Raw genomic sequence first — 14,643 nt, 5'->3', positions numbered from 1 at the left:
CATCCTCGCGCCCCCTCCCCCCCGGAACCCGCGCTCCCGCCGGGGCCTCGCTTCCTCCCCCCTCCCGGCCGGCGCTCTGGAGGGCGGGGCCGCGATTATCCAGGTTACGGGGCGGCCGGCGAGCGGGAGGCGGCCCGGGCCTCGGGTGGCGCAGCGGCGGCGCGTCGGGAGCGGAGGCCGGAGCCGGGCATCCAGGTTTCGGGGCGGTACGCGGGCCCTGTGCTCGGCATGGCGAGCGGCAGCGCGCAGGCGGCGGGGCGGCGCCGGGCGGCGTAAGCAGGTTCCGGGGCTCCGGCCCCCCTCCCCGCCCCCTGTGTTGTCGCCTCTCCCTCTCGCGGCTGCACTTCACGGGGCGAACATGGCGCACAGCTGTCGGTGGCGCTTCCCCGCCCGGCCCGGGACCACCGGGGGCGGCGGCGGCGGGGGGCGCCGGGGCCTGGGGGGCGCCCCGCGCCAGCGCGTGCCGGCCCTGCTGCTTCCCCCCGGGCCCGCGGGCGGCGGCGCTCCCGGGGCGCCCCCCTCCCCCTCGGCCGTGGCGGCGGGAAGCGGCGGGGCCGCGGCTGCAGTGGGAGCGGCCGCCGCTTCGGCAGCCCCCTCGGCGCCCGCCTCGTCCTCGGCGCCGTCATCGTCCGCGGCCCCAGCCGGGCCGGCCCTGCTCCGGGTGGGCCCCGGCTTCGACGCGGCGCTGCAGGTCTCGGCCGCCATCGGCACCAACCTGCGCCGGTTCCGGGCGGTGTTTGGGGAGAGCGGCGGGGGAGGCGGCAGCGGAGAGGTAAGGGGGCAAGGAACCCCAGCCCGGGGTCCCGACCCTCTGCGGGGCCTCCCCTCCCCCACCCGGGCTGGGGAGCATCCTGACTCGGGGACCATCCTGGGTCCCTGACCCGGGCCAATGGCCTCCATCTCGGGAGCCCCTAACGTGGGTTCCCCCGGCGCCCACCCCGGGGTCTGAAGCCATCTGGCCGAGGGCGCTCGCTCCCACCCGCCTTCCCCTGACCCTTGCCCAAATGCCTGGCACAGACCCCTCGCCGGGGTTCCCCATCCTGGGACTGAACCCCTCCTCCCTTCCCCAGATTACCTCATCCAAGCCAGATTCCTCCCTCCCTCCCTCCCTCCCTCCCTCCCAGAGACCTGATCCTCCGCCCGCCTCCCTCTCGGGGCAGATGTTCTGCTCTCGGGGCTGCTCTTCTCTTGGGCATCTCTCCGGTGATGGCCTCATCCGGGGCCACGTTCTTCTACCCTTGGGGGCCGATGTCCCTTCCCACACCTTGCTTCCGAAAACCTGCTGTACCCTCCCTGCTGAACCCTCGCTCCATCCCCGGCCAGGTCCCTACGCTCCCAGCCACTCCCCCTTCCTTCGCCTCCACCCTTCACCCTCCTCCCGCCCCCACCCCAAGCAGGTAGATGCTTCCCACCCCCCAGCAGGGAACATCTATGCCCCTGCCTTCTGCCTCCTAGCCCCCCTCACTTCCCTTCCCTCTGCACGGTGCCGCCTTGCACAGCAGCTCGCTTTCCCATCTCACAGAGCTTAGCTCCCGCCGCTGGCAGCAGGGAGTTCTCTGCCTCCTCTCCACCCTGTCCTCCCTTAAAATGAAGGCTTGGTGGCATCTTGGCGGGGAAATAGTCCACTGTCCCCAGGCTCAGAGCAGCAGCTAGCTGCTCACCATCCCCCCGGAGAGGAGGCGCTGAGGCAGGCCCTGTGCGGGGAGGTGTTTGGGGGGCTCGGGCAGCACCTTCCCAGGGGACGCAGCTGCTCCTACCCCATCCACGGCGCTGCGTGCACGCAACCTCCGACATGCCTCCCTCCTGGCCTGCTCCTTTTCTCGACATTTCTTTATTGACCCACCTTTTCCTAGGCCAGTCTCCTGGGCACGGCAGGGGTGGGGGAAGCGGGGCTGGAGTGAGGAGAGGAGATAAGGGACAGTTTTCCTTTAGTGTGTGGTGGTGGTGGGTTTTCGTTGGGAAAAGGGGGGCTGTGAAGCACGGTTATTCCTTAGGAAGACTTAGGGTTCTCTCTCCCAGTCACGACCCTTGCCCCTTCCCCATTAGGACGGGGGTGAGGATAGGGGTGCTTTGATGAGCGTTTCTCAGCCTCCTTCAGCAAAATAGAAAGTTGCCTGGGAAGGGAAGTTGAGTTCAGGTTCAGCCAGGGCCTTAGGCATTTGTTTTCCATTGGATGCAGGAGGGGGGAGTCTGAGTTGTAGTGGGGCGGGGGCGGGGGCGGGGGGTTCTTGGGGGGAGAGGATGAGGGATGCTAGGAAGAAGAGCAGTTGCTAGGGGCTTACACGAAGGAGGGCATGGGGTTGCTGCTCTGGAGTGCTTTTGATTGAAACAGAAAGGGAAAGATAACCAGGCATTTCCTGCGTGCCTGCCGTTGCGGCGCACAGAGGATCCTGGGCAAACCCCGGGCCAGGGCTGTGCCCTGCACCCCTTCAATCTTCGCACAGACCCTGGAAAGGAGATCCCAGATATCCCGGCCCCTCCTTTCAAGGAGCTGGCTGGCCTTTTTCAACTGTTAGTTTTCCTGCCTCCTTTTAAAAGTCGTTTCTAAGGCTGCTCGATCTGGAGGCTGACTACAGCCCGCCTGGTGATGAAGCGAGGAGGACATGATGGGGGCGTGTTCCTTGCTGTGTGGCTGGCTGCGGCTCCCTTCTCCCTGCCTCTCTCTGCTCTCTCTCCACCTCCTTTCCCAGCCTTCAGAAGGCAGCTGTAGTCAGCAGGGTTGCTTGAGACTATTTGTTGGTTGCTGTAGATGACTATTTTTTTTTTTGAAAGGCCAATTCTGTATTTTTTAAGCTAACAACACAGATCCCATGTAGTTGGAGAACCAAAGGCCTCATACATGACAAAAAGACTGAACCGTTCAGGTTACTTGCATGGAGTTGGTGCTTAAATGTGAGTTGATTTTGCTTTTCTAAAAGATACAGCAGCAAAAAAAAAAAAAAAAAAAAAAAAAAAAAAAGACATTTCATTTACCTGCTTATTTTCAAAATGGAGACTTGCCTGGTTATATGTGGAATTTTAACCCCATGTATATTTCTGTATGATAAGAAAGTCTCTAACAGGAGAAGTCCGTCTATTGTAAGGGGACCCTGAGAAGCGTTTTCCTCTTGTTTAGCATGCTTATGTGTTTTGCACAGAAGGACCAAGTTCACATTCCAAATGTTATCACATATTCAAAAGCAGAGTTTTACACGGACCGTTTCCAATGATAGCATTTTAAGAGACTGGCGAGAAAGAGAGCCACCTGGATTCAGGGACCTAATGTCTGGGCACCAGAATATTCCATCCTTTGGTCTTTGATACACCACCTTTCCAGTCTTCGTCAGTGCTCACATTTCCTCACCTGCTGGCATTGTGCGTCACTGCAGCATCCAGTGAGGGAAGCCTGTTCAGGAATTGCAGTTATTTCAAATAAGTGCTTTCATATTAGGAAGGGTTTTTTTTGCCTGAACAGTAGTTGCTACTTCATTCTGAGAAGAGTGGTTAACTGCTTACTCAGACGTCGGTCTTTTTCTGCATTGGGCTGAAATGAGCTGTTGTTTCGTGGGTAAGCTTTTTATGGGATAGTTGAGGCAGTCTCGTATGGGTTGGTGGTTTGAATTAGCGCTAACCCATAGTCTGGTTTATTTCTAGCCCATCATGATGATGTCCTTTGACCTGGTCGTTTGCAGTGTAGAAACCAAGCGTTTTGTTACAGGGTCTTACAAATCAATGGTAAGGCTCCGACAGGGAGGGTTAGGAGCTCCCTGGGCGGCACCCTCGTAGAAACTGATTGGAATTCACTCACAGCTCTGTCCTGTCGCCTGCATTCATGAACACGTGGCTTGTGACCCGTGAATCAGGATTGTAACTTGGTCACAACAAAACCTAACTTCATGCTTAGAGAACTAGTGAGCTAAGGTGGGTGAAAGGGAACAACTTCCAGGTCGCTTCCCTGTTTAAACTCCTTTAGCCACGGGAGGCCTGTCCTCCATCGCCACGTGTTCCTAACTTCACGCCTCCAATAGCTCTCTTGGTAGCAGCTACACATGAGTTCTTGAGGACCACATTCTGTCAGATGGGATTATTTAAAAAAACATAGGTGTTGCAGATCTCCTGTTCTGGCTTTCTGTATGACAACTAGGAAGTAGCATTAAAGTTTAATTTTCTTAAAATTTTTTTTGTTGATTTCAGAGAAGGGAGAAGGACAGAGATAGAATCATCAATAAGAATCATTGATCGGCTACCTCCTGCATAACACTCCCACCAGCCACCCCCTCCCCGGGGATCGAGCCCACAACCTGGGCATGTGCCCTGACAGGAATCGAACCGTGACCTCCTGGTTCATAAGTCGATGCTCAACCACTGAGCCATACGGGCCAGGCATAAAGTTTGGTTTTTGTTGAGCGCTGTCATGCAGGAATCCCAGTCATGCTTTTGGGCCTTTCTTGTCCTCTGCCCAGAGTCAGGCCCCGTGGCACTGAGGATTGTCTCAGGTGGTGGTAATGTCACTCAGCTCTGCCATCTAAATACATAGGGTACATCTTCTCCGCCAGCTGGAATTGGGGCTGTTTTGACATAAACCCCAGAAATGGTTTATCAGCAACCAGTCTCTGTTTAGTAATGTCATAATTCAATTACTTTCCCTACCACCTCACAAAACATTAAAAGCAAACTTTCCACCCTGCTCATAAAATTCGGCAAAGTTTAATTAGAAATCAATGGAAACTGAATTGCAGTTGTTCCTGATCCATACCCACTTAAGAAGGGAATCAAGTGCAGTGTGCACGTTAGTATGTTTTCTTTCATTTGAGAGAAACTGAGGGGGCGCTTTGGTTGTGCTTCGGAAAGATGGTGGTTCTGCAGTTGGAGAATTCTGTGATTTTCTCCCCTGTTTATCGGGCTCATGGACAAGAGTGGGAGTTGCTCCTCCATTGCCCGCGCAGCAAACGCTACGCAGGGCAGAAGGAAAAGGAAGCGAGGACACTGGGCCGCAGTGGGTGTCAGTGGGCAGGGCTCTCCTCACACTCATCTCATGTGCAGTTGTGGGGCCTCAGGCAGGTCACGATTTCAGAGAGGAAGGGAGAGGGAGAGAGAAACATCAATGATGAGAGAATCATTGATCGGCTGCCTCCTGCATGCCCCCTACTGGGCATCGAGCCTGCAACTTGGGCACGTGACCTTGACCGGAATCGAACCGGGGACCCTTTAGTCTGCAGGCCAACATTTTATCCACTCAGCCACACTGGTTAGGGCTTTGGTTATTTTTTTTTTAAAATATATTTATTGATTTTTACAGAGAGGAAGGGAGAGGGATAGAGAGTTAGAAACATCGATGAGAGAGAAACATCGATCAACTGCCTCCTGCACACCTCCTACTGGGGATGTGCCCACAACCAAGGTACATGCCCTTGACTGGAATTGAACCTGGGACCTTTCAGTCCACAGGCTGATGCTCTATCCACTGAGCCAAACCGGTTAGGGCAGGGCTTTGGTTATTTTTAATGTCAGATTGTGCATTTGCCCATTTAACTGGCATCATTGGGAGGGGAAATAATCAACTTGGTAGGGAAGTTTTCATTGTATGAACAAAATATAAGGACTTACCTGTATGGAAAAAGTTCGTTGCTGAAGTTGACCGATTTTAATTATAAAAAAAATGAAGATCAAATTTTAAAAACAATTCATCTGGTGTTAGAGTCTCTCTTGTTTGGTTAAATTTGTTTTCATGTCTCAGTGTTGTAGATTCCTGGTTCCAAGGGGAAGTTATCTTCAGACCCGGTGTTGTATTCCTCTGGATGTGTGAGCTTTCCAATGAAAAGAAGAATCCCGTAAACGGATGTATTTGTGAATCCAAAGTGATAGCACCTGCGTCTCAGGGAGTGCTATGATTGTGCTCTAAGATGTGGTGGTCTTTAGAACATGTCCCTCTCACTGAAAACCGTGTGAGGTGGTTTACCTGCCATCTAATTATCTCAAGGCAAGGCTCCCGTAGGAAGTCATTATTCACAAAATCATGATTCATCTTCTGCCTGGAAGTTGGGAGAAGAAAATACCCCCGTCCTGACTCAGTTCTCATCTGCTCGCTCGCCTTGGAGCTCTGTCCATTGAGCTGTGCAGACTCAACACCCACTGCCTTCCTGGCCCTGGGGCTGGAAGGGGTTGCCTCGGGGCTTTGCTTGTTCCAAGGCATCACATATTCACTCCATGCCTCTCTCTTTTGAGACTGTGTTTAATTGTATGTCTCCTAATTAAGAGCTCTGTGCCTGTCCACATTCCACTGGTGTTGGCACAGAACTTCCCACTTCTTTCTAGATTTAACTGAAGGACTTCTTGTCACTTTCCATTCTTCTGCCTAGGTGGAGAGCCCAGGGCACAGACCTTTGAGAAGGGGGAAGCTTTGGGCCTGTCACTACTTTGGAGAGGAATTTGTTCTAGGATTGCTGGGAGGGAACCTTCTTTTGTATGCATATGTTATTTTCCGGTATTAAGAAAGTTAAATTACTCTGACAGGTGACATCTACATTTTAATAGGATTCTGAACCCTCTAGGCACTAGTAGGAAAGAGGAAGCTAAAGAGTTCACTGTTAAAAAGTGTTTGTTTGGGTCTTAAGTAGATTGTTTTTAAAGCTTGATGAGTAAAACCTTATCTGGAGTAAATCACAGACTTGTGATTTTTGTGGACCGTAGGTTGTGAAGACAATCGATGAATGAAATATTACTTGCTCCTAAAAATAAATTGTCAGGTTTTAAAACATAGACTGAATGAAAGTTAACAGATTTGAATGAACTTTTTGATTAGAAAATTCTTTGGGAAGTTCTAGAAACTTCTGAACTCTTGTAGGCTCCAATATTTCTTGGGAAGTTCAGGAATTGGAGAGGCTTCTAGAGTAGGTTCAGAATAGGTAAAAAAAACATTTTCTGGAAAATGGAGCTTCACTTTAGTTTCTATTATGTCAGTGCTCAAAACACAGCCTGTCCTTTGGTGGGTCGATGTGTGGCCGGCTGGAGGAAATGCACCCTTATTCAGAAAAAGGGATCTTAGGCCAGGGTGGTTCATTGATCACATCGAGATGAGGCAGGGCTACTTTTTTGTTCTTGTCATTTCACTGGTTGTGAAGAAGGCCGGGAGGGGTGACGTACAGGAGCTTTATGGCATGCCTTAGAAAGAGCTGGCCTGCAACCCTTACACCTGAGCTGAGCGGGTGGTTTTATGGCCTCCTAATTGCTGGCTTTTATGACCATGGATGCCCCTGGCCCTGTGGCCGAGGTGGGTTATGTTGGGAATGGAGAGGGAAAGGGGGTCTTTTGTTAGTCTTTTCATTTCCCCCCTCAATCAGGTCTCTTAGAAAGCCCCGAGGAAATGCAAACACTTGGACCAGGGAATGACATCCCATAAAATGGTTCTTTATGTTTTTAAAAAGGATGAGCTGCTTTTCTTGACCTATCCAAAGAAATCCATACTACCACTGTTAAATATTTCAAGGAGCTTTGTACCTTGTCAGGTTACATGGCAGGGGAAGCCTCTGCCAGACATTGGTTTTTCACGACATTGAAAGGAGAATTTCAGTGTGTAACTTGTCATCGTTTTGGGTGACCTAAATTCCCTCATAGGATTAGTACAGAACTTGTCAGAGGCCAAACTTGGTTTAACTTTTTAGATGTTGAATGTACTACCCTAATGAGTTTTAACAGTTAAAGATAGAAATGTAAGGGTTAGTTGACAGTTTTCTGTGCTCTGTATGAAAATTCCCCTTTCTTTGAAATGAGTGGTTGTTTTTCTATTTGACAAATAAACGGAAGGGGTTTCCCCAGATAGCTTACCTTTAATTACTGCTATAGTAGTGCCTTGTGTGGTACTGGGGTAGAATTCTTTCCAAGGCATTTATTTCTGGAGTTGCGGGTTCTCCCATATATTACCTGTTTTCTTGCATTCTGTTTTTGTAATTGGTGGGGCTGTTTGTGGACTGTTGATGTTTTTTAGCAGTAAGAAATGTGAACCTCTAACATGCGAGCTGTATGTTCTCTTTTTCACAGAGAAAGCCACCCTTAGCACCCATGCTTTGCTAAGAAGCATCGTTTCTTACTTTATGGCATTACAGGATTTGTGGCTTTCTGTCTTAAACTAGGAGAGAAATGTTACTTCTGAGGAATGTTTTGGAGAAAATTTTTTCATTAAGCTCTCCTTTGTACTATCTCATTACTTAAAACTGGGGAGAAATTAATCACAAATATCTGTAATATCTATACTGAGAGGAATGAATATTTACATGTGCCTGTATTCAAATTCTGTTTCTCCATGAGTATTAACGAATTTTTAGATCAAACACAAACATGCAATATTGTCCCTGGATTATTGCCTTTAATTATAAGCAGTAAAACCATGTGGATAGCATCTCTTTAAGCTTAGTTAATGAGGAAATCCCTTTGTAATCTCTCCAGCTAGGATTTCTTATTTATGCATATATAAATACCTTTGCAAAGGAGGGGAGACTCTATCTAATCTGCAATAGTGTGAGATAGTACAGCACTGTGGTCTAATTGAGATCTGTTTAAATCCTGGGGTCTGCATTTAGACTGCCTGGGTTCAGATCCTGGCTCCGCCATTTATTAGTTGAATGACCTTTGAAAAATTTCTTAGCCTCTCCACGCTTCGGTTTCTTCATTTGTAAATTACCAGCAATCATGCTTAATAAGATTATTGTGAAACTCAATTGAGATTATGCATGCAAAGTACTTAGCATTTTGCCTAGTGGTAGAAACCCCTCATTATTATTAGGATTCAGAGATTGAAATGACATGAATGCTACAATCCTTTTTTCACCAAGATAACTGGTTTTCATGACTTTGAGGTGTACATATAGACCTACTTGAGTGCTATGATCATCCTGACTTTAGAATCTTCTTTTTTTTTAAAAATCCTCACCTGAGGATCTGGAGGATTCCCGCCCCCCCTCCCCCCCCCCCGCCCATTGATTTCTAGAGAGAGTGGAAGGCAGGGAGTGGGGGGGGGGAGGGGGTGGGGGGGAGAGGAGAAAGGGAGAGAGAGAGAGAGATCCAAGGGATGAATTGGTTGCCTCCCACACATGCCCCTACTGGGGCTGGGGAACCTGCAATCGAGATACGTGCCCTTGATAATCGAGCCCAGGACCCTTCTGTCCACAGGCTGACGCTCTAACTACTGAGCTAAACCAGCTAGGGCTAAAATGTTCTTTTTTTTCCTTTTTAATATATTTTTTTTTATTTCAGAGAGGAAGGGAGAGGGAAAGAAACATCAGTGATGAGAGAGAATCACTGATCAGCTGCCTCCTACTTGCCCCACACTGGGGATCACCCGGGCATGTGCCCTGACTGGGAATCGAACTGTGACCTCCTGGTTCATAGGTTGCCGCTCAACCGCTGAGCCACTCTGGTCGGGCTTAGAACGTTCTTGATTTTAATCTGAGTATTAAGTTCATCAGTAAGCTAGAACCACAGTGAAGGCCAGCCATTCATCTTGGTAACTCTGTACATTGGCGTTCAACTAGAGCATAATTAGAGATCAGGCCAAAAAGGGAGGAGAAAGAACGAGACAGTAGATAGGAAGGTAGAATCCCAAGGAATACAGAGCCTCCGAGGGGTGCAGAATTACCAGGTCAAGACAGCTGTGTGGGAGCTGTTGCTTTGGTCTCTGTAACTAGTGTTTCTTATGTTTTACGATCCATCCCCTGCAGCAGCTCTGAGGCTCTCAGGGTTTTTGGTCCCCAGGTTTAGACCCATTAGTCTATACTTGGGAACCATTTGACATTTGTTCTCAGGTTTCTGCTTGGGGAGAGTAAGTCTACAGAGATCAATGCAATTAACAGTGTAATTACAGAGGAAATGCTAAGTTGTCGGTTACAGTTTCTGGGGGTTGGAACTTAATTTGAGAAAAATAACCACAAATAGAATAGTCAAAAACTTTAATAGTCAATTAAAGTTTGTGGGTTTTTTTTTTCAATTACAGTTAATATTCACTATGATTTTTTTTTGCATTTTAAGTTCTTTATTGGTTAAGGTATTACATATTTGTCCTCATCCCCCCATTACCTTCCCAACCCCCCACCCCCACCCCCCGTTGTCTGTGTCCACTGGTTAGGCTTATATGCATGCATAAAAGTCCTTTGGTTGATTTCTCCCCCTTACCCCCACCCTCCCCTACCTTCCCTCTGAGGTTTGACAGTCTATGATTATTTTTTTAAAATATATTTTTATTGATTTCAGCGAGGAAGGGAGTGAGAGATAGAAACATCAATGATGAGAGAGTATCATTGATCGGCTACCTCCTGCACGCCCCCTACTGGGATCGAGCTTGCAACCTGGGCACGTGCCCTTGACCGGAATCAAACCTGGGGCCCTTCAGTCCACAGGCTGACGCTCTATCCACTGAGCCAAACCAGCTAGGGCAATATTCACTGTTATATTAATTCCAGGTATATAGCATAGTGGTTAGACATTTGTGTAACTTAAGAAGTTGATCCCCACAATGAATCTGGTACCCCCTCTGACACCATAAATAGTTATTATTAACTATATTTCCTATGCTGTGCTTTACATCCCCACAGATTAAAGTTTAAGAGTAACTAGTAGAGGGTAGTATGCTTAAGAAGGAAAAACACAGTTCTGCTTTATCTCTCAAAGAAAAGGTTTGCTAAAACACTTAATATGCTATCCTTTACAGAGGAAGAAACCGAGGCACAGAGAAGTTAAACAGTTTTCCTTAAGTCATATGGCTAGTAAGTGGCTGAGCTAGGCTTCAAATCCAAACTTGCATTTATTTGAACGCTCATTCATCTTCTCTGTACTGTGCTGTCTTCAACCCCTTTCTCTTCCCACACCGTACTGTCATTTTCTGAGCTTGTCCCTGATGTTCCTGTAGTGTTTATGTAATCAGCCATGCTTTTCTGTTTTTACTACCCTACTTTAAATTTCCATGGCTTTTGCATGGATTGTTACCATAATCTGGCTGCCTCCTTTTCACTGTGTACAGTGTTACTCATGGTTTTCTTAAATTCACATCTGATTATGTCACTTCCCTCTTAAAATCCTTTGACTTCTCACTGAATATAAAATAAGATTTAAAATGATTCAGAGTCTAGTGGGCCTACAGTTGTACATTTTGAACATTATCTTTTGAACACACATTCACATTTATGTGCTTCCATCATATTGGACTACCAGTCGATGTATGTTCTCCACACCTGTGTGTACTTGCTTTACATGTGCTGAGGCCTCTTTGCCTTAAAGCCTTTCCCATCATGCCCTGCCTCTGGCTCATTTAGTTTTCATGACTCAGCTCAGATCCACAGATCCCAACTCTTCTATGAAGTTTTTACAGATACCACTTCTAGTTGAAACTCAACTTCTCATTTCCTGTTTTTTGTTTGTTTGTTTTTGGTACTTTATGGGTACCCTTAAAGTATTTTCTCCAGGATATTTTTCTTTCTTTTTTAAAAAGTTGATTTTTAGCCCTGACCGGTTTGGCTCAGTGGATAGAGCATCGGCCTGTGGACTAAAGGGTCCCAGGTTCGATTCCGGTTTAAAAAAAAAAAAAAAGTTGATTTTTAGAGAGGGAGGAAGGAAAAGAGACATCGATGTGAGAGACATTGATCAGTTGCCCGAGGGGATGGATCTCACTCAAACCCACAACCTTCCAGTGCACAGCATATCGCGCCAACCAACTGAGCCACACGGGCCAGGGCTCCAGGATATTTTACGTTGTAAATACTTTTTATTATATCTGTCATTCCTCCATTAGGTTGTGATTTCTTTTAAGACATGGGCCATTTCTAAGTCATTTATGTTTTATATTGTTTACAGTGGTGACATTTCATATAGTTATCAGTGAATGTTGAATTGGAAATTGATATCGTTAACAACTTTTAAGAATACATTGTAAGGACATATTAATATAAGCTATTAATGTTGTACAAGTCTATTAGCAGGATAATTTTTATTAGTGTGTTTTCAGAGAGAGAAGAAGGGAGGGACAGAGAGACAGAAACATTAATGAGAGAGGAACATCTTCAGTTGGCTGCCTCCTGCATGCCCGTACTGGGGATCAAGCCTGCAACCCAGGCATGTGCCCTGACCAGGAACTGAACTGGTTAATAGCTGAGCCACATCGGCTGGGCAGCAGGATAATTTTGAGGAAAAAAAATGCTTTTTTATTTTAGAGAGAGAAAGAAAATCAGTTTGTTGTTACACTTATTTAGGCACTTATTGGTTGCTTCTTGTTGTGCCCTGACCGAGGATCAAACCCATGACCTTGCTCTACCCAACTGAGCTACCAGGCCAAGGCGAGAAATTTAAAAAAAAATAGTAAACTAACAAGTATCAGAGGAAAGTCTTAAGAGCCATCTCAGGACATTTTTGTAAATTACTGATTGGGGTTTTAAAAGTGATGTCGCGGTGCCCGAATGGGATGGCACATTCTCTCACCAGTAACCTGGCACTGAGTCTCCTGGAGTGTAGCCTCCATCTCTAGGTTCCTCAACTTAAATGGTCTGAGGACACTTGGGAGGCGGTCTGAGGAGACCCAAAGACGGCTATATGATTGGAAGTCAGTCCTAGGAGGAAAGGTTGGGAGAACGGAAGGTTGAGAGGCAGCTTCATAACTCTTCAAAAAACATGAATGGATCCATTATTAGGAATAGTAACCAGCAGCTCCACTGATAATAGAATAAGAGAGAAATAGGTGTGAACTAAAGCAGAGGGTAGCTGTGTAAAGAACTTACTACAACTGATGGCTGTCATTGTAGTGATGGTAAAACGGTTCCCAAATTTTACGATCTTCTCTGGAGGTGAATTTTTAAAGTATAGTCCTGCCTATATATGTATGATATAAAATGCCCTTTCACACTAACTTCTCATTCTGTGAGTCAATAAGTATATTTTTATTCAGATCGTAGAGGGCACGGATCAGGTTTTGTACTTTTTTATGTCACCCCAGGGGTCCTTGGGCCTCATTGGCTCCCTAAGAAGTATTTATTCGAATTGTCAGTTTATGGCAATAATGAACTTTCAGTAGTAAATGCCAGAGAAATACTATGAAGTGATTTTATAGGTTTTAGTAAATGGGGCTAAGAGAGAAATCCTAAACATTAAGAGAAACCAGGGAAAATCGGTGTGGTTTCAATATAGTAAACAAGTACTTGTAGCTTTTATGTCCATTCTCGGTTGTAGTTCAGAGAGATGTGCTTCAGAATATTGCTTGTTAGGGTTCTCACTGCTTGTGGATGCATTATTAACCAGTGCTGTGTAAACCCTTCCCATCTGCAGTGAATGTGCTTCCTGTGAGAGGATTGCCTCGGCCTCTGGCCCTTAGCTCCGAGGCTGTGTAGAGGCTGCCTCACTCACCATGAACCTTGCAGAGCGCATTTCCTGTACAGTCAGACTGAAACGGAGTTGGGATTATTCATATCGATTACCAAAGGGCTGGGCAGACTGCTGCTAAACACAACTTGTTTCTTACCAACTCTTAGTTCTAAAACCTTGATTGGGTTATTGCAGTTTTAGGACCTTTTAATTTAGTACTGGAATTGTGTAGAAATGCCTTCTATTGGTGAATTGATACTTCGTTTATTTAAGCTTATTTACATATAATGAATATTTTCTAAGTTTCATTAGAGGAAATGCTGCTCACTCTTAACCAGATAACCTCATCAAATGGAGTTTGAAGGCAAAGCTGGATTGTTACAGGAATTCTGCAAGTGATGGCAGAGTGAAGGGCAGCTGATTTCCTAATTGTAAAATTGGGTGTCATTTGGGAAACTCTTGGAATTGGGAATATAAAAGATTCATACTTTGCCCTAACTGGTTTGGCTCAGTGGATAGAGCGTCGGCCTGCGGACTCAAGGGTCCCAGGTTCGATTCCGGTCGGGGGCATGTGCCTTGGTTGCGGGCACATGCCCAGTAGGGAGTGTGCAGCAGGCAGCTGATCGATGTTTCTCTCTCATCGATGTTTCTAGCTTTCTATCCCTCTCCCTTCCTCTCTGTAAAAAATCAATAAACTATGTTTAAAAAAAAAAAGATTCATACTTTTTCTATAACTTAATTGCTAGTCATACAGGTATAATTCAGAAAGCAGAGATTATAAAAGCAGAGAATAACTCTTATGATTCTTTATTCTACTTGACAGACTAGTGTTGGAGTAAAAAAAAAAAAAAATACCAAGGACTCGAAAAATAGTTTAATGTGCATCATGCAGGCTCCTCAGAATGGGATGGCAACTTCCAGCTATGACTTGGAAGTCAGAAGAAAGTCTGTTGGTTTTTCAAGATATTAAGAACAAAGCCCTAGCTGGTTTAGCTAAGTGGATTGAGTGTCCGCCTGCAGACTGAAGGGTCCTGGGTTCAATTCCATTCAAGGGCACATGCCCGGGTTGTGGGCTCCATCCCCAGTGGGGGCATGCAGGAGGCAGCCAATCAATGATTCTCTCTCATCATTGATGTTTCTCTCTCCCTCTTCTTCTCTAATATAAAAAATAGTAATAATAAATTTAAAAAAGAACATAAAATTTCCCAACTCATACATTGAACATTAATTCCTAAAAAATATTATGTTGAAATTGTGTTGGCTGACTTGGTAGCTTTGTTTTGTTGGCAAAGGGAATGTTTACTTTTGTCATCTAACTTACCATTGCTC

General features: G+C 46.7%; 1 protein-coding gene across 5 annotated transcripts in view; it reads left to right on the top strand.

Moving 5' to 3' along the window:
• Positions 1-358: 358 nt before the first annotated feature.
• Positions 359-14,643, top strand: part of KMT2A (lysine methyltransferase 2A) — a gene marked incomplete at its 5' end in the record, with an annotated part of 101,330 nt that continues 87,045 nt past the window's right edge. For 4 of the 5 annotated variants that reach the window (XM_080640381.1, XM_080640380.1, XM_080640379.1 and 1 more), the window contains one exon: positions 359-772. In XM_080640381.1, the coding sequence (XP_080496507.1) occupies positions 359-772 (414 nt within the window). Of the gene's footprint in view, positions 773-2,793; positions 2,893-14,643 lie in introns of all 5 variants that reach the window. The other variant, XM_080640382.1, reaches the window with a different exon arrangement.

Source organism: Plecotus auritus (assembly GCF_963455305.1).
Source record: "Plecotus auritus genome assembly, chromosome: 9".
Taxonomy (NCBI): domain Eukaryota; kingdom Metazoa; phylum Chordata; class Mammalia; order Chiroptera; family Vespertilionidae; genus Plecotus; species Plecotus auritus.
This window is presented reverse-complemented; position numbering and strand designations above follow the sequence as displayed.